Source organism: Podarcis liolepis (genome assembly GCF_965112155.1).
Source record: "Podarcis liolepis genome assembly, chromosome: 13".
Taxonomy (NCBI): Eukaryota; Metazoa; Chordata; class Lepidosauria; order Squamata; family Lacertidae; genus Podarcis; species Podarcis liolepis.
Genome location: NC_139573.1, coordinates 36,416,999 through 36,442,095, shown reverse-complemented (window position 1 = coordinate 36,442,095; position 25,097 = coordinate 36,416,999). Strand labels below are relative to the sequence as shown.

Sequence of the window (25,097 nt, the reverse complement as noted above, 5' to 3'; positions counted from 1 at the left end):
GGAGCAGTGCGCAACCTGAAAACGCACAACCTGAAGTGTCTGTAACCTGAGGTATGACTGTATTACCGAAATGTATACCTACTGTTTCACTAAAGGACTTTTGACTTTGTGCGCTCATCTGCCAAAGATGCGCCGTGCCAGCCGCGCTTGTCAGACTCAACGAGTATAAGTGTATTGTAAATAATTGAGCAAATAAAAAAGTTTGCTTCTTTTCCCTCCCTCTTTCGTAAACAAGAGATAAGGCGTAAGCGTGGTGTCTGACATAAGGATAATAAAAGTTAATTTGGGGGCTAAACTGAATTTGGGGGCGCTGGGAGGATCTTTGCAGCCTGGCGGCGCATATGCTAAAGACTCCCCTGTTTGTGAGGCTTGGCTTCCTCTGTGCCAGGGTGCTGGGCTTTATGGGGGCATAAACGTCACATTTCACCAGAAGTTGTTTGAGAGGCACATTGAAAATACACAGAGCGCTATGGAGGAGAAGTGACAACTGTGATCCCATCAACTGGGAAATATCTGTTCTGGTTTCCTACTATTTAACGTGCATTGGGCTATGTGTGCACTACATTGCAGCTTTTTAGCTGGAATCAGGGGTGCCAACTTGAATAAAATATGGGGGGATGGGGCAGACAAGCCCCTCCCTACATAATCAATCACATGGCGCACTACACACACACCCTGTTTGAATGACAATGCCAATCCACTTTGAGGGGTCCTTGACCCTCTCAAATATTTTATGGGGGGGGGCGAAGGGACCTAGGCCCCTAGGAGTTGGCTCTTATGGTCGGAATCTAAGTAGCTATCTTGACGCTCCATCAGCCAGCCTTAAGCTTTAAAAGTGGGACCCACGGCGAACCTGGGCAACGTGGGGTGCTGCTGATCACAATGCCCGGTTCCTGGGTTGTTTGGTTTCTCGGCCTGTCATCAGCACAGTCTGCCAGCACTCCATGGCTGCAGTGCACATGCATTTCGAAGGAACTGCAACTAGCATAGCCTGGACCCTGTGCTCGGTGTCCCAGTGCCACCTGTGGAGAGCTGTCCCAAAGTAGCAGTTTTTTGTTTGTTTGTTTGTTTGTTTGCAGAAGCAAGCCAATCCAGGGCATTGAAAAAAGTCAAAAAGCCCCTTACCCCTGGTTTCCCTCCATGAAATGCTAACTGAAACCTGCAGGCAACAAGGAGGTTTTGCAGCGGAGGTACATAGATGGGGGTCGGTTGTTAAGAAGCCATTGAGAAGACATCAGAAGGTGTCTTCTTGGGGAGACCCCAGCCACAAAGGCAAGCAGCAGCCGCTGCGTTGCGCTCTCTGTCTGTTTCTCTCCCTTCCTAATGAGAGAGTGACTATTCCTTTTCCTTCTTTCTCTTTCTCTCCCAGTGCATTCTCTTCTCTCCACCCCCCACCCACCCCAGGCAAACCCATCGCATTCCTGAGCCCAAACTGCGAACTCCAAGTGATGAGGTGGCGTCTCTCCCCCTTCTTAGCCCAGTCTCACCCCCCCATCCTTCTCATTCTCTCTTTACACACACACACACACACACACACACACACACACACACACACACACAATGAGATTCTTTTCTTTTTGGTCATGCTGCAAAAAAACAAAAATTAAAGACACATCTTCGTTCTGGAAAGCACCCAGCCTTTTTAAGCGTCCAAAAACCCAGTCAGGATAGAAGGGAGGAGGAGATGTCTCCTGCAACGTGTGCGTTGCCACAGTCAATCAAAGCCGGCGGGATTTTTTTTGCATCTGCGTTGCTGGAGGGAAGTCTCTTTCGTTGCTTTGGTGGAACTCTGGTGTGCATTTAATTGCAGCCTATTAAACCCACACAGAGCCAGGGCGCCTGCGCAGAAGGCTTCGCGGCTCCACTTCTGACGTGTCCCCTTTGAGAAGAATACACGTGGATCTGAAAAGTGGAAATGCAGAAATGTTTTTTACTTCTTTATTTTGGGGGCAACCTGGAAGAGAGGAGTGCTCCGCGGAGCAAAGGGGTGAGGAATACAAAGTGATCAATTTTTTGCATCATCGTTAGCAAGGCCCGCCTGCGGAGGGTAGCAAGGCTGGGCATTTGCCAGTGTCTCAAGAGGTGGTGGAAATGGGGGAAATGCCACACACATTCAATGCCAATGCTGTCAGCTGTGGCAGCCTGTAAATCTCCTTTTTGACCCAGGGAAATCATCGGATGCACACGGCGCTACGACTCTTCATTTCCCCAGAGTGGCTGGAGAAACCTAGCCAGATGGGTGGGGTATATATAATAAATTATTATTATTGTTATTATTATTATTCATTGCCCTCATCCTACTGCATCCAGTTTCACTGCCTGGAAGTAGGTCATATGAGTTGCAACCATCAAGGGCATTCAAGTCCACACGAGAGCTCCATCTCCCTCATTCAATGCTGGGGTAGTTAGAAGTGGCTGGACTGCAGTTCCCATTAGCCCCGACCAGCATGGATAATAGTCAGGGATGATGGGAGTTGTAGTCTAACAATATCTGCAGGGCACCATACTCACTACCCATGCAGCTGAAGCCATCGCCTAGGAGCATTATTTAGATTTGTGGCCTTTTCCAGAGTTGCGATCCTCCTTTAATCGCAATCTATGGCATGAGAATCACTTTTCATTCACCGCCCTGACTTTCCTCTCCCCAGTTTTCTGATGCTTTTTTCATGGTGCAGTCATGGATGCACAATGGCAGCCGTATTATCCCCTTGTGCAGACAATGTGCATCTCTCTCTCCCCCCCCCTTCCACTCAACTCTTTCCTGAACAACCAGCAGCAAAGAAAACCATTTTAAAAGAACAGGGAATGGCGGCAGTACTGCTGGTGCATATCCACCTGAAACCAGGTGGTAATTCCACCGGTTGAAGGTCAATGATGGGAGGTTTCTTTTTTAAAAATAATAATAATAATTTTTTATTAAGTTTTCTATTTAACAATCCAATCATATCACATTAATTATTCCAAATTATACCAATACATATCATAAAGTCCAAATATTTTGCCAAATTATATATTTTTGTTGGGGGTTCCCATGCTTCGAGTTCAGTAAGGGTCCAGTCATCACATATTTCTGCTGCTTTTAGTGTTCACCGGTCCCATCTTTCAATCTTCTTGTTGTTATCCTTTTTCTTCTTAATAGCCTCTGAGTTGTTTCCACAGGTGAGTTAAAGTAAGCAATATTATGCTTCTGTGTGAACTTTGTAAAGCTCTTCCTTTTTAAAAAAGCTGGTAAGTCTTTTGTTTGCAATAAACTCTCACACGCTGATCCAAAAGTCCTCCTTGAGCAGCAGACGCCATCATTCTCAGTTCCAATGAAATAAAATCTAGGCGAATGATGGGAGGTTTCTAAAGTGTGGTCCGTGGACCACCAGTGGTCTATGAGTTTCATTCCAGTGGTCCATGGAAGTTGCAGAAGTAGGAGGCTCTGCCTTCCTCGGAGGAACAAAGCCATGGCTGACGGCTTGGTGGGGGAAGGTCCCAAGCAGGGTAAAGAAGCTGAAGAGGTTATTGAAAGGAGTGGGGGGCTCTATGCATGGGAAAGAAGGAAGCTGCAGGAAAGAGGGGAGGTCTTTAAGGAGAGAGCACAAGCAAGGCAGAGGTGGGGAAAAACATTAAGTTGTCCACCAAGACCAGGGGTCAGCAAACTTTTTCAGCAGGGGGCCGGTCCACTGTCCCTCAGACCTTGGGGTGGGGCAGATTATATTTTTTTGGGGGGGTGAATGAATTCCTGTGCCCCACAAATAACCCAGAGATGCATTTTAAATAAAAGGACACATTCTACTCATGTAAAAACACACTGATTCCTGGACCGTCCGCAGGTCGGGTTTAGAAGGCAATTGGGCCGGATCCGGCCCCCGGGCCTTAGTTTGCCTACCCATGGCCAAGACCCTCAGCAATTTTCACCTGGTCTTTGGTAAGGGGGTCAAATTTGGGAGCCACTGTGGGAATGTTCAGGGTGGCAGGAGAGGATATATTGTTTATTAATATCCTTCTTAACGTGCGCTGGAAAGTTCCTTTATGTAGCAGAGTTACATTCCCCTTTTTACATGCACAGCAGATAGCTGGCTGCAGGCTCGTGTGAGCCTCTCACTATTATACAATTCAGTCTGTCTCAGATTGAATTGTATGTTCCTGGTAAAAAGTAAAGGTAAAGGGACCCTTGACCATTAGGTCCAGTCGTGGCCGACTCTGGGGTTGCGGCGCTCATCTTGCTTTATTGGCCAAGGGAGCCAGCGTACAGCTTCTAGGTCATGTGGGCATCATGACTAAGCAGCTTATGGCGAACCAGAGCAGCGCATGGAAACGCCGTTTACCTTCCCGCCAGAGCGGTACCTATTTATCTAATTGCACTTTGACATGCTTTTGAACTGCTAGGTTGGCAGGAGCTGGGACCAAGCAATGGGAGCTCACCCTGTCACAGGGATTCAAACCGCGACCTTCTGATCGGCAAGTGCTAGGCTCTGTGGTTTAACCCACAGCGCCACCTGCGTCCCTGTTCCTGGTAAGCTCCCTTGAATCCCTCTTAAAAGAATAAAGATGCCACAATCTTATTCAAAGTCAATAAAAGAAGTTTACTCACATCAGTTCACAGTTGGATTCCAGAAGGCAGACTTAGTTACAAATATGTACATGTGGATCTACCACATATGGGGGAATAATCTCAGTGCATCTGCTAGCTGAGAGCTAGCAGAGCAGTCCTAGCTGAAAGCTGGTCAAACGAAGAAGGAAGTCAAAAAAAGAGGAAGTGTGCTGTGTGACTTGTCCTTTTGTTACCTGGACAGGTAAGACCACAACCACCTTCTACCACATGCAAAAGGAAGGATGCTCCAGCCAGGAGGAACAGGAAGTTTCGACTGGCTGGACCAAACATTCCCCCGCTTGTCTTCTCTAGCGTTATAAGGAATGTTGCACTTGACTGCCTCTCATGGATCACTTCCCATAGCCACTGCCCTTGACAATCTCTAAAATATATTCTGATCCGTGATCCATCCTTGTTTACAGTTGGTTCAAGGGATCCCGACCAGGCTGGCCCATTCATGAGGAATGCATCAAACCGTGCTTCTGTCTTCTCCTTGGCAGTCCTCCCTCCCTGCCCAGTGCCACCTCTACAGTAGACCCTTGGCAAATAGGAGGCGTTGGTGGTCTCCTCCCATCTCTAAGAGGAAATGGCGGGGTCTACCCTCTGGGGTCTCCCAGGCTCTGCAACAACCCAGTGTGATTCAGAGCAAGCCCCTCTCCTTGCCATTGTCTTTGATCAACTTCAATGGTTGATTTGATCCCTGTGTTTCTGCTATATGCCATGTTTCTACGGGAGTTGCCTGATGTGTGTGGGGGGGGGGGAGAGACATGCATTTTGCCTTGTGAGCCCACCCAATTCACACTTCCCGAAACAATATGCCAACCGAAATGTAGGCGCCCTTCCAAAATCTGCTCTCCTCTGAATTTTGCAACGCAGTCAAAATACAGTCTCCGAAAATGCATACGTTCGGAGAGTGTGCGCATATAAATGCAAATACTGGTCAAAGTAACATACAACTGTGGTGTTATACATGGTGGAATTACTTGCAAATGTGTGTTCATTAGGGGAAAGGTGGACTAAAGCTCTAACAATTTTTCATGACTTGTTGCGAAACTTTGCTGCGAAATTTTGAACGAAAAATTCATGAACTGGGGCAGAAATATGGCGAAGACTGGGAAAATAAGCAGAAATTGGACAGATTTGTCAGCGTCTGCTGCTAAGATCCATTCTGCTGCCATCGTGATTATTAGGAGCGTTAACTCATTCCAGAGTGTTCCTGTTTCATGGAATAGATGCATGTAAAACCTTAAAACTGCAAAGAAGCACAAAACCCAAATCCCGCTGCTTCTCCATGCTTCCAAGGATAAAGTCACACAATGATATTTCTCTCTACATTTTTTATTTCTCCGGGTAAAGTTTGCTCTCTTTCTCATGGTGTTTGCCTTGGGATGCCTTCCCTTTGGAATCTTCTTGGTCCTTATTTTAAAACCCAGAAGTTGAGAGGTTGGCCTGTTAAACATACATGCATGCATACGCACACATATTTATATGCAGCGGTAATTACAGCTTCTAAAAACTGCAACGTATCTTGTGTGCTGTTGTCATGATGCTGCTGCTTTTTCCAACCAACGTGGCTCTTCACGCTTTCGAACAGTCATGGAAGTTTGCCATTCTTTTTTTTTTTTAAAAAAAGAAAAATGCCCTTGAGGTCCATCAGGGAGACGGAGTATACTAGCTAATAAGAAATCTGCCTTTGGATTTTTCCCTGAGCTTCCTGGAATGCTTTTATTTGAGTCACAACAACAAAGCAATCTTTGCAACTGGGATTTGAGGGGTTTGATCATTCAAACCTTTGTGAAATAAGTGGTGGAAAGTTTGAGGGAGTCATTTTTATTGATCAAAGGTTTGGGATACTCTTAGGGAAGTCTCGCTGAGGTTCCAGATTGGGATAGAAAGAGAAATATTGTGATTTTCTTTCTTTCTTTCTTTCTTTCTTTCTTTCTTTCTTTCTTTCTTTCTTTCTTTCTTTCTTTTTCACATCAGTACAGATAAAGGGACGGTTTGGAATGTGGGTAACATTGTGTACAATGGGAAAAACAACTTTGTATGGTTTTAACAATGTGTTTCAATCTGCTATGTGCACATGTGAAAACTACCCTGCTCTGTTACACATCCTAACAGACCGGCAGCCATGAATATAGGTAAGCCCAGTGCTTTTTAACAGCAATGTTAAAAAGCGTGGCACTTACTCCTGATGAGTACCGGCACTGGGTAAGCCATATCACACAGTGAAACACATGCACAGGTAGCCTTCCTGTTGTTGCTTTTCACAGGGAGGGTGGCCAAAAATGGAAAGCCAAAACCCTGATACTTTGAGACACCCGACCGCAACCCTGTACTACCTGTGATCATAACTCATCGCTCCATTAGTGACTGCATTGCATGCAAGTTAAATCCCACCGATTTTTTCCTATGGAATCCTCAAGCAAGATATGTTTTACTTCGCTGGGGTTATAAACAAGACCAACTCCAGAACTTTCCTCTTTTCAGGCTGTCATAAGCAATGTTTCCTGACGCAGAATCTCAGGTGTACTGCGATTCACCTACAGAGTCCCCATATGCATATGGTGTAGAAAAGGAACAGGGGGGACTTCGAAGGTCAGGAAATTCTGTGCAGAGCTGCTAAACACAGAGGGACTTGCAGAGATATTCCCTTCCCCTGCAGTTTTGCCTATTTGCTTCTTTTCTTTGGGTCCTTTGTAGATCATTTCAAGCTCCCTTCTCATTTTTTTTTAAATAGGACACTCTCCAAGCCACTATATACACTTTAAAGGCGTGTATATGAAATTAAGCGGCAATTATGTTTGAAAGGACAGCGAGAAAGAGGACAAGGCAGCGAAAGAAAGGATGGATATAAAATTAAAGCAAACAACAACATAGCAAGGATCAGATCGCATTTAGAGGAAGTTTGCAGGATCCCCAGAGTTTGGCTTTTTCTGTACTTAGAGAAGAAGAGAAAACAAGGACAAACAAATACACACTTTGCTCTACATCTCCCTCTGGTGCCTCACCTTCCCAGGTGCGCTACTAGGTCGTGCAAAACCTGCAAGCTCCATCTCACTACTATCTGATCTTGCATGCCTCTTAATATTCAGCTTTTTTCTTCCTAACGCTCCTGTAACTCCTATTCTTCAAATCAGTCTGCTCCCACTTTTCTTTTAACTCCCCCAGTCCGCATACATCCATACACAAACACATAAGCACCCTTCAATTCATACCCCATTACATTCCTCCCTCTTCCTGCAGAATCTACTGCCAACCCAGAAGATCCACTGGTTTTCTGTAAGAGAGGCTAGCGGGGTCCATTCTTTTTGTGATTGGTTAGAAAGGGGCTTGGCTTTGCTTCTCCACTTTTTGGGAGTGGGTGCGTGTGTGTGTGTGTGTGTCTGCGTGTCTGTGTGCGCCTTGGGGGCAGGCTGGGCTCCTCTGATTGGCTGAGGGGCTGGCCCAAGATCTCCCCCTCAGCACTTAGAAGCAAGAGAAGAAGGGATCCACCTCTGGGACACTGGACCGTATAAAAAGGGAGGCTAAAAACTTGACAGATTCAGTAGGAAGTTTCTGCTGGGGTCTGGAGTGGAACTACATAAACCAGACCATCCCTGTATGACTGGACACTAAAGCAGAACCAAGGATACAAAGAGTCTTCATGTCTAATATTTAGACATGTTCAGCTTTGTGGATTCCCGGTTACTGCTCTTGATAGCAGCAACTGTTCTACTCACCAAAGGTCAAGGCTTAGAAGACCGTAAGTACAGCATCTTATGTACTCTTGCACAGTGTATACATGTTAAATGACAGTTTTTATTGTAGTCCTACGGATGGGGTGGTGCTTGCCCCCATATTTCCTTTCCCCCATCTCTTTCTGCCGAATGCAAAATTATTTCCCCCCTCTGCGCCACCCAGAACTCCAGAAGTGCAAAGGACAGTAAGCACCAAACCATTTCTACCGAGCAGTTTGCCAAAGTCGGGGGAGAGGGGCGGCGGTGGCGGCTGAGTTGTGATTTTGCAATCTGTGCTTCCCTGTGGCTGTAATACTCGCAGCGTGTTGCGGTGGCTTGAGAGATGTAGATATAAGACCAGGCAAAGAGAGCGCTTGTTACATACGGTCTTAAGATTCCTTAAAAAAAGAAATTTAAAAAAAAATTGAGAAAGGTCAACACACGTTTGTGACCTTTCCGAACCTTCAGGAGTTGGCATGAAGGCAATGCGGGGAGGAAGGCTTAAGAGACTGAAAAAGAAGGTATCTCTCGCACCTCGTAGATTTCTCCTGAAAGTGCTCTATGGAGAAAACAAACCACTCTTCTAAAAGCAAACTTAGCCAGCTGTGCATAGCCTTGGGCGTGTTTCCTTTGGTCTCTCTCTCCCCCCCCTCTCCCTCCCTCCTTCTTTTCTCTTAACATGTCCCTTGGGGCCAGATAACAAGTTGGATCAATTAGAATCTCTGCACTGGCTTGCCAAGTTCAGGAAAGTGGGGCGGGGACTGCAAGTGGGTTGTCACTGGAGGGGGGACAGGAAAGGGGAGCGCGGCAAATGATGGAAAACTCATTGTGCGTTCTTGGAAAGCCAAGCGCTTGACAGGGAGGAGAGGCGAGCAGGACAAAGCTGTTTTCCCTGCCTTGTCGAAGAAGTCTGCAAAAGCCATCAGGAAAATATTAGGGGAGGGGGGGAGAGGAGGAGGAGGAGAGAGAGAGAAGTTTCAGGATGATTCATAAGGAAAATGTTTCAGCAACTTATAAAGCGCAGGAGTCTAGACATCACTTCATAGACAAAGCCTTTTGGATGGTAAAGGATTGGAGGGGATCACTTTTGCTCACCGACCAAGTCCAATGGCGACATCTACTGGCCATCAAGGGACTCGCTTGTCCTTGGCATTCTTCTATAGACTTGCCAGGGGTGGGGTTGTGGGGAGTGGCCTTAAAATGGGTCAGCAATGATCAAAGGGAGTGTATTTCCGGGGTCGACAACTGAACAGGATTAGTAAACAACTCCTAACCGGAGGGAAATCAATTTACCATCAAGCAAGCAAAATTTTGTGTGTGTAGTATATTCATCACTCCAATTATGGAAGTTTTGCTGCCATCTAGTGATGGGTGGGAAGTTTTCCTGCAGCATCCCAGGAGAGTGTTCTCAAGAGTTTCATGTTCCCAAAACAACTTGACTCCTTCCCCCTTTAATTTTTTCCTGGGAATAGCAGGTTTCCTTTCTCCCTCCCTGTCCAGTATCTGGTGGTTTTTTTATTTTTGCAGAAAATTCAACAGTCCAGCGCTCGGTTTTAAAAGGAGGAAATAATTTATAAAATGCACAGTCCCTCATTTAAAAAACAAAAACAAAATCTGCTAGAAAAGCAAATGCTTACTTCTTCTCCAGCATTCGTCCTTGGTCATATCTCTTGGTACCATCCTTAGCTCAGGTATGCTCCACAGTTAACATCCATGGTGCTACGAAACTCCTTGTTTCTGAGCAAGCTGGCGTCGGATTTCAGCCAAGGTGGGAGGCCTAGTGAGTCTGCCCTATTGTGATCCACACCTGCTGACTCCTCATCCTACCTAAATTGTTTGCGATGGAGCTGATTTCCCAAGGCCTCACGCCATCAGTGGGATGCAATTTCTTCTCTTACACGGGTCCTCCTCCAGTCCAAATTCCTGACTCTCTCTCTCTCTCTCTCTCTCTCTCTCTCTCTCTCTCTCTCTCTCTCCTCTTTATCTCTTTTGCTTCTTAGAAGCTGTGGATTTCTTTCTCCTTTCTGTGTTTGGCTTGGCTTCAGCTCAGAATGTTGAGGTTACCAAGTTGGATGCAACAACCGGCCAGAAGTTTTGTTTAAATTCCAAAGCAACTGGAAAGAGTTATTGTGAGGCTGGCTCGTTTCCTGTGTCATAGAGTTTGTTTGATGAAAAGCAGATGAGGGTTTTCTTAGAGCGCACGCACAATATGTCAGCGTTAAGTGGAGAGCAGGAGGAGGAGGGAAGGGAGGCCAACCATCAGAAACAATTTTATTTTTTAAAAAAATGTATGTGCTCTCCAGATCGATCCGTTGTAAGAGGTTCACATGTTTGCACCTTGGCCATTCTGCCGACACTGCTGGCTCCCAAAGGACCCTTTCCCTCTTCCCTTGCCCACCTCATTTCTTGTGTCACCTCCTTCTTTAGTGCCATCTGGAAGGTGCATACAGAACGGAATAACGTACAGTGACCGAGATGTTTGGAAACCAGACCCCTGCCAGATCTGCGTGTGTGACAGCGGCAGTATCCTTTGCGAAGAAGTGATGTGTGAAAACTTAGAAGACTGCCCAAATCCCGAGCAACGCGAGGGAGAATGCTGCCCTGTTTGCCCTGGTATGGATACTGACTTTACCTACTCTTCTTCCATCCACTCATACCATCAGTATTGCCTACGGTTCTGTCCGTCCACGGTCATTCAGCCCCGTCCCCCCATTCCATTTAAGCATACTCCAATCAGTCTCGTGGAGAAACTGCCTGCCCGCAAATGTATTTACTCATTATATCTATTCTAGTTTTACTAATTCACCCATCTTCCCAAACGAAACATCCACCTTCTACTAATGTACACCAAAATCCATTTGTTCACCTATCTAGTTCCTCTTCTCCCCTCTCTTCTCTTTACATCAACCAATCAACAGCCATCTAATCACCCATCCATTTATCCATCCACCTACAGCCCCATCACCTATTTAATTGTTTCTTTGTATCCACCCCTCGATGTGCTATCTAACCACTCATCCATCCATTTTGTTTTCATCGTAAACGTCAATAACAAACCCCTGGTTTCATAGAAATATTTGCGTCCCTTCCTTGAGAGATTGCAGAAATTTGGCAAAGAAAATTCTGCAGAGTCAGGAAAGAGAGTGAAGAGTTGGGAGAGGACCTTTCAGGCATCTTAACTTTAGTTGATGCTATATTGGTGCATTGTGGGAAGAAACTGGGCTTTCTGTCCTTTCTTTGAAAAGTCAACACTTCAAATAGGATTGCCCAAGTAGACTGGATGATATGAATTCGGATAGTCCTTCAAATTGGCCCATTACATATTCTGATTAGGCCAATGATAGGAGTTGCCATTTCCTATCAACTTCTAAATGTACCTAGAAAAGAAGCCTGGTCTTCATTCAATGTTTATTAAGGGAAGGATGTTCTGATAGACCAGAGGGCATTGTGGGTGCAAGGGAGGGGTAGCAATGGTACCAGGTGATGATGATAAATTCTGGGTGATGGTTCTGATTCCTAATATTCCTTTTCCTTTTGTATTCAAGAAACCACTGAACCTCCCCCAGAAGCCACTGGAGTAGAGGTAAATTATCTTTTGGTAACCCTAACTTCCATTTATTTGGATGCATCAATATTGTTTTCTTTTTGATAACCAGCTAATCACTATTATCTTCCTAATTGGCAGGGTCCTCTGGGGGAACGAGGCCCTAAAGGAGACAGGGTAGGTATCAGTAATGAAACTTTGGCTGATAATAGTTCAAAGGGGAAAGGAAACAAAATTAATATGCAAGCATGGCAGAAAAATTGGTGGCAAGTAGTTGTGTGTGACTAGGACAGTCGTAAAATATTCTTTGGCCGCATTTTGAAATTTCCATTCCTATACGCAAAAGAAATTCTGCCTACTTAGGTTGTTTAAAAGAACACTCGCCCCTTCTAACCTACAGAAAGGAGATTCAAATCTCCCTTTGCTTTTTCTTTTTAACAACATTTGGATTTCTTCAGCTCACATCAGCTTTTAACTAAACATCCCAAAGCTGTTGCAAAAAGACCCGGCCATTTTGGCATTCTTTACTATAGCATCACGGTGGTTCATATTTTGGGAGTGGGAGAATAGAAGGTCCCCCTTCAAATGTTGCTGGTGTGTGAGGAATTTCCAAACCAGTTTTGGTCTTCTAATATTGCCTTCTAATAATGGATAGCTTTAGCATACTCAGGAATCTGAAAGTTTTGTGTCTCTTTTGTAGGAAACATATACATTTTTGTGCATTCAGCACCATATACTGCCACGGTGCTAACCTGCGACTTCCTGCTCTCTTTGTTTTCAGGGGCTTCCTGGTCCCCCAGGCAGAGATGGCATTCCTGGCCGACCCGGACCCCCTGGACCTCCAGGCCCCCCAGGCCTTGGCGGAGTAAGTTGGGTTTGCCTCCATAACTTTTGTTTTTCCAACAATTCACGGAGGATGCATTTTTAAGAACCTCAGCAACACGTTCTCTCTTCTCTCTTCCTTCTCCTCCTCTCCCCTTACAGTACTTTGCTCCTCAGATGGGTTACGGTTATGATGAAAAATCTGGTGGCCTTGCTCTTCCTGGCCCAATGGTAAGTGTTGACGGTCTCAGTGGATTTGAGCTTAGTGTGGAAGGAGAAAAGTGGGAAGATTGTAGAAGTATGAACGAAGGAGTCTGTTTCAGCCTTCTTGGTGCCTTAATCTCAGGACAGAATGGTGAGGCCACAGGTAGGGAGGTACATGTTGCTAACTGATGTCCGCCTGATGAGCTCTTAGTAGCAGAAACTGAAGTATCAAAGATACTCCAACTTTATTCTTTTTGATCGGGCAGGCATCTCACTAATAAAGCTGAGTAACTAAGGGATAGCATTGCTTCTTTCCATGAGGAAAAGGGACATGGAATGTGGGTTCCATGAACTAATAATAAGCATCATGACAATGATAATTTTTTATGGTCCTAAGTGTTTACCATAGAGTTGGAAGGGAACTTGAGATTCATCTAGTTATATAACATTAGATCCAGACTAAGTTGGTTAGACGCAGCTCCCAGTGAAACCCGTGGAACAAGTTAGTCATGAAAACTCATTTTAGTGGCAACAGTGGCTTGAGTTTATGGCTGAGCAGTGTGGGTTAGTATACTCGCTTTCTTTAAAATACACCGGTTAATCGGGTTTGAAAAAGGACCAGGGGACTTAACGGTGAGCAAATCCCCACCAAGAAATTCAATTAGTCTTGCGGGAATCTTTTGAGTGTCTCTCATAGCTTCTCAGAAGTTATTCCATTGCAGGAACCTCCCATTTTGTGTTACGTTTCACTTTAGGCTAAATCTGATGGCAGCCCAACGCCTCTCAGCTGGGAGGTATCCAAACACGCTGACCACTCATATAGCAACTACAAAAACAGACATACCCCAACATCAATGTGGAACACTAGACCAAGAGAGACTAAATAGTTGTTTAAAGAGAGATGGGGGGAAAACAATTTAGGAAATGACGTAAAAGTGGGTGGAGGTCAGAGTGAGGCCTAGTTAAGAGAAAAGGTCAAGAATGTATGGTTAGAGCAAGGCAGTACGAGAATGGATACCCACAAGGGTCAAGGCAAGATGGCTCCAATTTCATTTACTTGGGAAACATGACTGATTCTTCTCACTTTGGTTTGTAGGGTCCAGCTGGTCCCCGTGGTCTTCCTGGTCCTCCTGGCGCTCCCGTAAGTACTTCTTTGCTTCCATCTTAATAACAAATTCTCAATACATTTTAGACAAGGGGTTGTGCATTTGGGATTTCAGATGAGAGAGGTGCATTGTAAATGTACGGACCTCAGTACTTGAGGAGGCAATGTTCACCAACCAGAAATTCCCAGTTCTTTCCTTTGGTCCTATTCCTTCCTTTGGTTGGAGGAATGGGGGCTAGTGGGGTTTCTAGTGCTCTGGAGAGCAAGCATTTTGTGCCATCTTTGTCTCTTTCCAGAAAATAATAATAATAATGCATGCTATATGCAAATCTTCAGTTGTATAAATTCTGGAGTCACAGAATTCACTTATCCTTGGCACAGAATAGGAGATTGCTTTGGTAGCAGATTTCTTTTCTCTTTGCACAGAAGAAATAAGGTCCTCTCTTGAGAGGCTTACTCCATAGGCCTGGATGTTCACAGGCATTCACAGAAACTCTGGAGAGATGAGAGAAGGGGCATGGAATACATAACCATTTCCACATTGATGTGTGAGGTGGTTACTTATTGACACTATTCCTTCTTAAAGCGGGTAGACCAACAGTGTGCAATGAAGTCAGGCAAAGGAACCAAAGTAATGTATCGCTTGCCTCTTCAAACAAGAGAGAGGGTGTGTGTGTGCTGGAGATGTAGGTGTCCTGAACTCCAGTCTAAGCTACATGAAGAATCTAGATGTTCTGCAGAACACTCTGCCCATGCACAGTGGCACTTGTTTCTATTTCTTTGTTGAGCTCCCAGCACTGGTGAGCTTTGGCTCCAGCTGACCTTTACTGGGAAGCTTATGCATCTATGTTGGGCAAACTGGGATGTAGGCCAGAATAGGACAAAGGTGGTTCAAGAAGAGATGCTTTGTAGCAGGCCAAGAGGGGTGCAGGTTCAAAGGGAAGAGGAAGTTGCTTCAGGCCAGGAGAGCAGCACAGCAGAAGTCATGGAGGTGGAGATGAAAGGAAGGGGGCACTCGGGGCTGACAAAACTCAGGTGGTCCATCATGGCCTACCCAAAACAAATAGGGGTGCAGTAGGTCATAGCCTTCCATCTAATGTAGATGCTCTGATTTATCTTCCAGGGTCCCCAAGGTTTCCAAGGTCCCCCTGGTGAACCCGGAGAGCCTGGTGCTGCTGTGAGTACCATCTGAACTATTTCTCGTATCTCTTGCATGTATTATTCTAGCGAAGCTGAACAGCCTCCTTGGAGTCTGTTCCTTGGAGTTCTCTTTTTCCACCACTTGGGGGAGCTTTTGAACGTCGAATGCAGTAGACAGGTTTCCGTACTGGGGATTCTTTGGCCCACTTTTGAAAAATTCAACCGGCTTATAAATAGGAGCAGGGACGACTCGGCTAGGATTTTAATGCATCTATTTCTTCTCAAACTCTAGGGTCCAATGGGTCCCCGTGGTCCAGCTGGCCCACCTGGAAAGAATGGAGATGATGTGAGTGACTTATGTCTTTTTTCAGAGTGGGGGGGGGGGGTCCCCAGAAACTTCTCCTTTCCAATTATCCAAAGACGGAGTGTGCCCAAATAGCCACACAAATCACTGGCTTCAGTGTCAAGGTTACTCTCAACTTACAGACTTGAGTTGGCCGACTTATCCACCTGCCTTGCTTTGCTTCCAAGTAAAGCGAGTCAGGTCTAAAAAACTCGCAGTGTAAAAATAAAAAAAGCCCTATCTGCAATCAGTGACTTGAACTCCTAAGCAGCCCACCAAACCAGCATTTGATGGGAGACCCCCACAGTTTGTCAGTGCTGGGCCTTATCCATCCTTGCCCCTTACCACTTTCTCTGGCTTCTCCCTTTCTGCTTAGCAGAAGCACCAATCCTTAAGGAACACCTGTTGACGTTACAGGGCCATTTGGTTGCAAACCTTAATGCGAGGTCCAAGTCCCTTTTACAAACACAGTTCCCCAATCAATGGTCTTTCATCCTCGCATAGTGCGCTGTTTCTTGAGCATTGGCTCAGACCCTGTCTCCTCTTCTTTCTCCAAGGGTGAAGCTGGAAAACCTGGTCGTCCTGGCGAGCGTGGTGCCCAAGGTCCACAGGTAAGATGTCTCTCATCATAGGGCGGCTGTCAAGCACCTGTCTTTTTAGGAAGAGCTTCTCCTTGTCCTGGCATCTCTGGAGCCTTGAGATTACAACCTGTTGTTTAGGGAAAGTGATGCAATGTCTTACATTGGCGGCCTGAAAGAGCAGATTCGACGATCGTATTAGCAAGAAGCGGCTTAAGTTTTTCGATTCCTGCTTCGGTACAGAGGGGTGGTTCATTTATAAACCCGCCCTACAGCCGTCTCCAATCTCCAGATATTTTGGACTACAACTCTTGTCACCCCTCACGACTGGCCATGATGGCGTCTGGGGCTGATGGGATTTGGAATCCGGCAGCACCTGTAGGACACGGGGTTGGCGAAGGGTGACATACAACCTATTCCCACCCCAAATGCTGTATTGCAATGCATCCCGACTTCAGTTCACCTTCCCGGCAATTTTGCAAGGTGGTTAGGTTTGACTGTGAAACAGTTTATGCGCCTAAGGCCTCAAGATGGCTGGGTGAGATTTTGGAGCCCACATTTGAACACATCCACTCTGCCCACTAGACTGGGTGATCACTGACAGACTCCTTCCTAGAATGGAAATTTTGAGCTCTTGATGGGTGGTCCCAGCTGTACAGAGAACTAGGATGTTCAAGGAGATGTAAGGACATAGCACAAAACTAGCAGTAAATATGCCGCCATCTGCCTTAATAGCACTTCTTAATCCTTTTAAACTGAGTCCTACAGTGTTGTTGCTATTGATGAAAAGCACATTAGGTATGTCCTAATCATAAACATGCTATTGGTGTGAAGAGGTCCCACCCACTTGCCTAAAGAAGGCGAGAAAGGCGAGACACGTTTTCTTCTTCTTTTCTGACTCCTAAATAACTTTTTGTTCTCTTGCTTTAGGGTGCCCGTGGTCTTCCCGGAACAGCTGGCCTTCCAGGCATGAAGGGACACAGAGTAAGTGTGCTCCGATAGCTCAATGACCAAGAAAATTCGGAGATCTTGCAATTCAGAATGTCCCCTGGCTAGATTATTTACTTAGGAGTAGACATGCATTCCCTCTGGAGCTTTTAAGGTTTACAGCCATCACAATACAAACAGCATCTGCCATTGCCATCATGGCACCTCCACTAGATAATGCCTGCCATGAAGGTGACAATAGCAACGTGGTCACATAAACCTTGGGGTGAAGCCCCACCTAGAACTATTTATCTTAGAAGGTAGCCAAGGTCCAAGCTGAGAAGAGCATGAAACGAACCCTTAAAAATGTCTACTCAGGTGTTTCTAGTTGACCATTATATTATTATCTTGTATATTCATATCCTTGGTTCCAAGGTGGTCTTCCACCCAGGCCTCCTCAGCTTTTGCATGGTTGCCAATATGGAACCTGTAGTCTTTTCAGTCGAACAGTAAAATGAGGAGCTGCTAACCTTCCAAATGTAGAATTAAGGCACCCCATTGCCTTTTTTATACTCAACTACTTGAATTTTAATGTTCCCTTTTCTTCTTTTCCATCCATTCCTTCATCCCACTTCTGTAGGGTTTCAGCGGTCTTGATGGTGCTAAAGGTGATGCTGGTCCAGCTGGCCCCAAGGTGAGTGTCCACTTTTAAGTATGTGCCCCCTTCCGTTTATATCTAATTCTATCCTCTCCTGTTTCAGCAACAGGGTGTTGACGTCTGCTCTGTTTCCTCTTTCAGGGTGAGCCTGGTAGCCCTGGTGAGAATGGTGCTCCTGGACAAGTTGTGAGTATCATTGTTCTTCTGCCCTTTGCTTTGATGGGTAGACAATCTTTCCAAATCTTACAAGCATAGGCAGGGTATTGGCAGAAATTGATTTGTTCAGGTGAAAGGATGATGATGAAAGGAAAATTCCTAGTCACCAAAAGGGGGGAAGTAAGAGGACTTACTCATTGGGAGAGTGCATGCTTTGTGTCCCTGAATGTCCCAGGACCAATCCCTAGCCTCTTAAAAGGAACAAGGAACAGATGATGGGCAAAAGCTCTGTCTGTGATCCTCAGGAGCCTCTTGCAATCCCATAGACAATGTTGAGCTAGGTAGACCCATGGTCTGATTCAATATAAGGTATCTCTGTTTGGTTTCTGCCTACTGTGAACACACCTTACATCCTTTGTGTTCTGAGGATGGATTTGATTCCTAGCATGCTTTGTGGAGAATCAAGTGGAAATAATTTGTCTGAAGGCGTCCAAGTTCAGTATGCTTCCTTTCATATGTTGTTCATGAAAACCCTTCAGGTGAACTAGTTCCATGTGATGGTTAACATGCAGTAACCCCAAAGGACAACACAATAGTTCCATCTGAGTATGGCAGTAGCAACCTACATGAGGGACAGGAGCGTTTTGACATAAAAGAACACAATGAGAAAGATCCAGCGAGATGAAGCATTATTTCATAGCAGGGTTGGGGAAACCGAGGTACCCTCCTGATGTGGTTGGATTCTAGCTCCCATCAGTCCCAGTCACCTTGGCCATTTCGTCAGGAAGGGTGGGAAGTGTTGCTCGGCAACTTTTGGAGGGCTGTGAGTTCCTCACCTCTACTTTGCAGAGAACTATGTTTGTGTGAGATTTCAGACAGCAGGGCAGATGTCATGGGTGTTTGTAGCATCCGGGTGGCGAAAGCTACAGAGCAAAGGCTCTTTTGCTTGGTCTAAAGGATTCCACTGTCGCATTTATCATCCTTTAGCATATAGTTGCAGCCAGATTCAGGAGAGCAAGAACACATAATGAGTCAGAGGGGATTGCATCAAGAAATGAGGGGGTAGATTAAAAAAAAAACAATTTTAAGCTGAGGGCACTTGAGAGGTATGAAGCAAAGACACGAAGAAGCAAGGCATGCTGGCATATACAAAGTCTTTGTTCTCACTTTATGGCTCCCTGGGGAATGAAGGAACCCCTTAACACCAGTAGAGGCATTAGAAATGGTAAATGCTAATAAATGGCTAATGAAAGGTTGGGTGGATGGTAACAGGGCATGGATCAAAGCTACCTTCCCCTAAACTAAACTTGTTTCTCCTTATGCCTAGGGCCCACGTGGTCTTCCCGGTGAGAGAGGCCGCCCTGGACCTTCTGGCCCTGCTGTAAGTACATTGTTTTGTCTTGAGGGACATATTGTGGGGCTAGATGCAACTGGTACCAAGGCATCCTTGGTGTAGCATCCTCCAGGTCTGGTGTGGCCTGGAGAGGTGGCAGTGACTGAAACGCCTTTCTTCCCCTCTTGTTCACCACAGGGTGCTCGTGGTAATGATGGTTCCCCCGGTGCTGCTGGCCCCCCAGTAAGTATTCCTGCAACCTGCAGTTTCTTCTCTGCTCAAGTGGTGATTATTTTCCTGTGGAGAGGGTTTGTCCTGCCAGACAAACACTGGCCGTTGCCAGACTCCGTATCCTAAATGGGAATTTGCAGGACAACACTCTGTAATTTAACCAGCCATGGGATGGAAGGCCTTGACTCTTGTTTCCCTTTCCCTGACATTTTAAATCACAGACCAAACCTCTGGCCATTGCTGGGGTGGAGTTGGCCAATGTTAAGAGGTTGCTAATTTGGGACTCTAAGGAAAATGCTATAATTGCCATTTCTTTCTTTCTTTCAGGGCCCCACTGGTCCAGCTGGTCCCCCTGGCTTCCCTGGTGCCGCTGGCCCTAAGGTAAAGACACCGGACGACACTGATGCTCAGAAGCAATTGTTTTGTATCAGGAACATCAAAAATTGTTGGGTTTAGACTCTATCAATATCTCAGGTGCCAGTTCTCATGCAAGCCAACATTGCACCATCAGTGCATAAGAGGGAGGTATCTGGAGAATCCCAGTGTTTGCAGGTGTACAAAAATATTTAGGGGGAAATTCTTATAGGTAAAAATTAAAATAAAATAAAATACCAACCAATAATGACTGTGCAGACTCGGCACAGAATGCTAACAAACTGTTGGGGTGTGAAGAACAGAAATCTGGGCAGGTGATGAAGTAGAATGGAGTATCTGGAATTGTGGACAGACTGCAACATTTTGTTGCAGATCCCACTGGTCTTCTTGATTTCTCAGTCTATTGTTAATAATAATAATAATATTTTTAAAAGGGGGGGAGGGGAGAGACAGTCTTCCACTTCCCCTTCTTAGATGAAAAGCTCTGTAGCACCAGCTCTAGATGAACTATTTCTTACCAAACCAGCTACAAGCACCTTAGTCTTCTGTGGGAAAGATCACAGGCTATTTCTGAAAAGCCATGGCCCTCATAATGTTTGAAAGGCCCTCCTCCCTCTGAGTCTCTGTATTCTGTCTAGAATTATAGCTCTTCATTCAAGAATGGAGGTTGACACATCTACATGGGCCCAGTTCTTAAATTCCATGAGTGGCAGCTTTTCATCCTACCCAGCAATGTCTGAAGCTTAGAGGCTACTTGAGAGGTGCTCGCAATGTTGCTTCCCGTTCCAGTGTCTCTTTCACACACAACAAGCAATGTTGGTCTGGGAAGGAAGCCACCGCATTGCTCAACCTCCAGAGTGGCTTATAGGGTTCAGGTGTTCCCAGAGCAGCAAGATGGAAGTCTGTAAAGGACTGGTGACTGCCAAGTTCCTGCAGCATAAGCACTTAGTGGTAGACCCCAAAGAAGCTGTAGCAACAGCCTGCCTCAAAAGGACCAAGTAGTGTTCTTCAGGTGGCAGGCCTCAAACCTCTTGATTTCTGAGAGACAGGGTGGCAAAGGGAGGCCTGAGGCATTGTAGTACTGATCCAACGAGACAAAACTGTGAAGCTTCAGAAGGGCTGGGTGTGGGATGGTGTAGTTTGACAGGGAGACGCTGCCACCATACCTGTGGAAGAGTGCTTATGTCCCTTGTTCTTCTTTCTCTTATTGCACAGGGTGAAACCGGTCCCCAAGGTGCTCGTGGTAGTGAAGGCCCACAAGGTGCTCGTGGTGAACCTGGTCCCGCTGGTCCTGCTGGCGCTGCTGGTCCTTCTGTAAGCTGCGCTACTGGCCGATTTTTGGCTTTTATCGAATGCGCTTCGGGACTTTCTAAGGAGCATCATCATAATGACTCTTCTCTCCTCCTTCTCCTCTCCTTTAGGGCAACCCCGGTTCTGATGGTCAACCTGGTGCCAAAGGTGCAACTGTAAGTACCCTCCCATCGCTTTTCTTGTCTTCTCCAATGCCTTCCTTTCCCAGTTGCTTCACCAGTGTTGCTCTTTTCTCCTAGGGTGCTCCTGGAGCTTCTGGCGCCCCCGGCTTCCCCGGTCCTCGTGGCCCAGCTGGACCTCAGGGTCCCAGCGGCGCTCCTGGTCCCAAGGGTAACAGCGTAAGTCTCACCTGATCTCCCCTCACCTTTTGGCTCGTCATTTAAGTTGTGCCTGCCTTCAGAGGTCTTTGAAGAAATTAGAAATAGAGGCATCTGGGTGGGTTATCCAGGAAACCCAGACTTCTTTAGCCTAACTGAGAGAACGCAAGGAGGAGCCTACCATAACATAATTAATTCAGGAAATACCGCCCTCTGCATATCCTCTCCGACTGACTGTGCTTGTTTAATAGCTAAAGCACTGTTTCTTAGTCTTTTTCAAGCCATGACCTCCAATACTACCAATAATATCAGCTTTCCTGCCTTGGCATCATATAATACACTGGGTTTTAAAATTCTGAAAATGACAGTATTCCAGAGCAGCTAGATTTGTGTAGCAGGTAGGATAAAGGTATCAAAATGGTAGGCGATGGTGTGCAAATCTCTTTTTTAAGGGTAGCAGTATCCAAGATTATTTAGCAGGGCGCTCCTTCTACCAAACCCCATTGTTAACTCTCATATGGTGGAGGTTTACATCAAGTTGCATGTTCACGATTACATTCTCAAGTTCCCTTTCCTTGACTCTGCTTCCTATAAACCAGGCATGGCCAGACTTGGCGCTCCAGATGTTTTGGGACTACAACTCCCATCATCCCTAGCTAACAGGACCAGTGGTCAGGGATGATGGGAATTGTAGTCCCAAAACATCTGGAGGGCGAAGTTTGCTCTAAACTGTCCAAGCCCATAATCACATGCATCGGCATCTTATTAAATCTCTTCCTCTGTGGATTGCCAGCCTGGATAGCTCAGCTGGTTGCATCATGGTGCTGATAACTCCAAGGCTGCAGGTTCGATCTCTGTATGGGACAACTGCATTGCAGGGGGTTGGACTAGATGATCCTCAGGGTCCCTTCCAACTCTGCAATTCTAAGTCTTGATAACAGATGCATGTTGAAAGCCATCTCAGAGAAGCCACATCCCCTTGTTCTCTCGTAGAAAAAAGGATTCATTCTTGCCTTCCTTGTGCTGAACGAGATGTGTGATCATGTTGTTTTCTGTCTCTTCCTAATACGTTTAGGGTGAACCTGGCGCTCCCGGAAACAAAGGAGATACTGGCTCTAAAGGCGAACCCGTAAGTATTCCTCTCACCTGGGATGTAGTTCTAAAATGGTGCATCTATTCTTGTTTCATTTTCACTTTTGTTAACGCTTGCCTCTCCTTCCTTTTATCTTCCAGGGCCCCGCTGGTGTCCAAGGCCCCCCTGGTCCACCTGGTGAGGAAGGCAAGAGAGGATCTCGTGGTGAGCCTGGACCCGCTGGCTTGCCTGGACCTGCTGGTGAACGTGTACGTACCAACATTGTTCTCCATATTACTGCCCTCCCGAACCAAAACTAGTCTCTCCTTAACTGCGGGCAGCAAGATCACACCCTCTTAGCAAGCAGACTAATTTGTGCACAGACCATGTATCTGTCTAACATACTCACAGTACATTATTAGATTAGTTAGGAATTGCTGGGTCAAATTACAAATGAAAGCAAAGCAGTCTGGAAAGGCAGCCTCAAGAAGCCTCTGTGAGTCAGAGGAGAGCTATTCTGCAGGGAAAAGCTGTTGTAAAAATAGAGTGCGCTGCAGCACTTCAAAGAAAACTGAATCTGCAGATACCTTTGCCACTTATTAGGAACTGCCTCTTAAGGTGTCTAAGATGGGAGCCCAATTGGTACAATGTGTTCACCGTGGAGTGTTTTAAACCCACGAGGAAGCACTGTCTAGGCCCGGAGGTGGGCAGAACATCGCTGTCCTTTTCACTTAACAGATCACTGCCTTAAGAATCATCCACGGCTGAATTTAGAAAAAGAAACACCGTCATTCTTTTCTGTTCTCAAGTTGAAATCCCAGGGCAGTCCCACGAGAATTGATTTCATACAGAGAAATAAAAAACAACTGAGACCTTTGAGGTCAAAAGACCGCTGCAATATAGCCAGGTCATCAGTTGTGTTTTGAACTTCAAACATTTGATCAAATCCAAACTTCCATCTCACTTAGACAGTTTTCCTTGTTTACTTTTGTTTCTTTGCTCCCTCTTATAATATGCCATCCGGTACTTTCGCCTTGAGTTACCTGCAACTCTTTGCACACCTTTTCAGCCCCTTATCTCTATTTGTGGGTTGTGTCTTGCTGCTTTGAGATGGGGTTGGCAGGTGTGGGGTCCTGTCTTCAGCCTGGGCCCTAAACTAGGATTCTGAGATTCTCGAGATTATCCTGAATCTGAATTTACTTTCTTTGATCTGCATGTGATTCTGCCTCACAGGATTTGTATTTTTGGTCCTTTCTGGCCAATCAATGTTTATTTTCCCTGTCCACTTTGATGGGACAGCCCAGTGCTGTGTATATGACATTAACCTGTTCTCCTCCTTACCATTCGCAGGGTGCTCCCGGAAGCCGTGGTTTCCCCGGATCTGATGGCATTGCTGGTCCCAAGGTAGGTTCTAGTCTCACGCTGTCACTTCCTTCTCTACAGAAGAAAAGGTATAAAAATAATGGCCTCTCCATCCATTGGCATCACTCCAATGGGCTGAGGTGGGAAGCCTCAGATAAGGCTCTGGGAATGTGGGTCAAGGCAGAGACAGTTAAACCAGCGAGAGATGGAATGTTCTCTTAGTAGAAAGGAGCCTGGAGCAATCTTAAATGCTACTGGATATTATTTTATTTTTGCTAGCCGTTACCTACATTAGGAATAGTTTAAAAGAGTTAAATGGGTGATGGAAAGAAAGTCTTCTTCTTTGGAACTCCCCTTAATCTCAGGTGGCCTGAGCAGATTTTCACAACGTTGAGAAACGGCACTCTGCACATGTTCTAATGCTATCAAAACATGACTAGTTCTCAATTTCTTTCATTTCTTTCCTGCCCTGCCAATGCTGATAGTAGGGCTTGTGAAAGTAAAAAACATTGAAAATAGCAATTTTCTTTTTTTAAAAAAAATTACCGTATTTTTTGCACCATAACACTTTTTTCCTCCTAAAAAGTAAGGGGAAATGTCTGTGCGTGTTATGGAGGGAATGCCTACGGGTGGCATGCCTACGGATTTTCCTCTAAAAACTACGTGCGTGTTATGGCCAGGTGCGTGTTAGAGAGCGAAAAATACGGTGAAAAGTAAAGCTTCCAGCTCAAATTAACATCATACAACTCCCATTTTAGACGTGGATGCTGAGTGGGAATTTGGCCAAGCTCCTGCTGAATAAGTTTATGGCAGGCATGCGCCCAGATCTCTAAGATGGAAGTCTAATTGTCCAGCAAATATAGAAAGCTAAGGAGCTCCTTTGCACTAAGTGAATCTGCTCTCCACCTCCCTCCAAAACTCCCTGAAGGAGCTGGGTAGTCTTGTGGAAATTTATAGGGGCCAGCAGGGGTTGCCTAATCATCTGAGAGCATCACACGCCATCCCTTTTGAAGACACTGCAGCCTCACCCTCAAGCCCCCAGATGAATGATCATTGCTCCCAGCTCTTGTTTAACAACACCAGTTGCTTTCATGTCTTCCCACTCCTGCAGTCCCAGGGGCTTTCTTGAGCTTTTTTCTACTTTTTTTTAAAGGCACCCGATCTTGTCTGGAAGCCAGCTTCGGTCCTATCCCCGCCCCCCATCCTTTGCCCTTCCCACCCCAGCAACATTTCATTATTATATATCACACTTTACCACGTTCTGGAATTCTCCAGCATAACCTCAAGCCACTCACATATGCTCATCTCGCTAAAGGAGAAC

The 25,097-nt window shown here is 45.8% G+C and overlaps 1 protein-coding gene and 1 long non-coding RNA gene across 4 annotated transcripts in view; one reads left to right on the top strand and one right to left on the bottom strand.

Annotated features, from left to right (window-relative positions):
• Window positions 1-1,556: 1,556 nt before the first annotated feature.
• The window catches only part of LOC310690838, a 54,966-nt gene continuing 31,425 nt past the window's right edge, over window positions 1,557-25,097 (bottom strand). For both annotated transcript variants that reach the window (XR_014518189.1, XR_014518190.1), the window contains exons 3-4: window positions 23,756-23,851; window positions 1,557-1,902 (exon numbers count right to left, since the gene is read on the bottom strand). This is a non-coding gene — a long non-coding RNA (uncharacterized lncRNA). The remainder of the gene's footprint in view (window positions 1,903-23,755; window positions 23,852-25,097) is intronic.
• The window catches only part of COL1A1 (collagen type I alpha 1 chain), a 44,795-nt gene continuing 27,666 nt past the window's right edge, over window positions 7,969-25,097 (top strand). The window contains exons 1-22 of one of the 2 annotated variants that reach the window (XM_083469440.1): window positions 7,969-8,324; window positions 10,726-10,911; window positions 11,844-11,881; window positions 11,984-12,019; window positions 12,624-12,707; window positions 12,827-12,895; window positions 13,965-14,009; window positions 15,097-15,150; window positions 15,406-15,459; window positions 16,014-16,067; window positions 16,965-17,018; window positions 17,602-17,655; window positions 17,761-17,805; window positions 19,103-19,156; window positions 19,307-19,351; window positions 19,667-19,720; window positions 20,930-21,028; window positions 21,136-21,180; window positions 21,265-21,363; window positions 22,418-22,471; window positions 22,576-22,683; window positions 23,765-23,818. In XM_083469440.1, coding sequence (XP_083325566.1) covers window positions 8,243-8,324; window positions 10,726-10,911; window positions 11,844-11,881; window positions 11,984-12,019; window positions 12,624-12,707; window positions 12,827-12,895; window positions 13,965-14,009; window positions 15,097-15,150; window positions 15,406-15,459; window positions 16,014-16,067; window positions 16,965-17,018; window positions 17,602-17,655; window positions 17,761-17,805; window positions 19,103-19,156; window positions 19,307-19,351; window positions 19,667-19,720; window positions 20,930-21,028; window positions 21,136-21,180; window positions 21,265-21,363; window positions 22,418-22,471; window positions 22,576-22,683; window positions 23,765-23,818 — 1,467 coding nt within the window. In that variant the 5' untranslated portion in view covers window positions 7,969-8,242. Of the gene's footprint in view, window positions 8,325-10,725; window positions 10,912-11,843; window positions 11,882-11,983; window positions 12,020-12,623; window positions 12,717-12,826; window positions 12,896-13,964; window positions 14,010-15,096; window positions 15,151-15,405; window positions 15,460-16,013; window positions 16,068-16,964; window positions 17,019-17,601; window positions 17,656-17,760; window positions 17,806-19,102; window positions 19,157-19,306; window positions 19,352-19,666; window positions 19,721-20,929; window positions 21,029-21,135; window positions 21,181-21,264; window positions 21,364-22,417; window positions 22,472-22,575; window positions 22,684-23,764; window positions 23,819-25,097 lie in introns of both variants that reach the window. The other variant, XM_083469439.1, reaches the window with a different exon arrangement.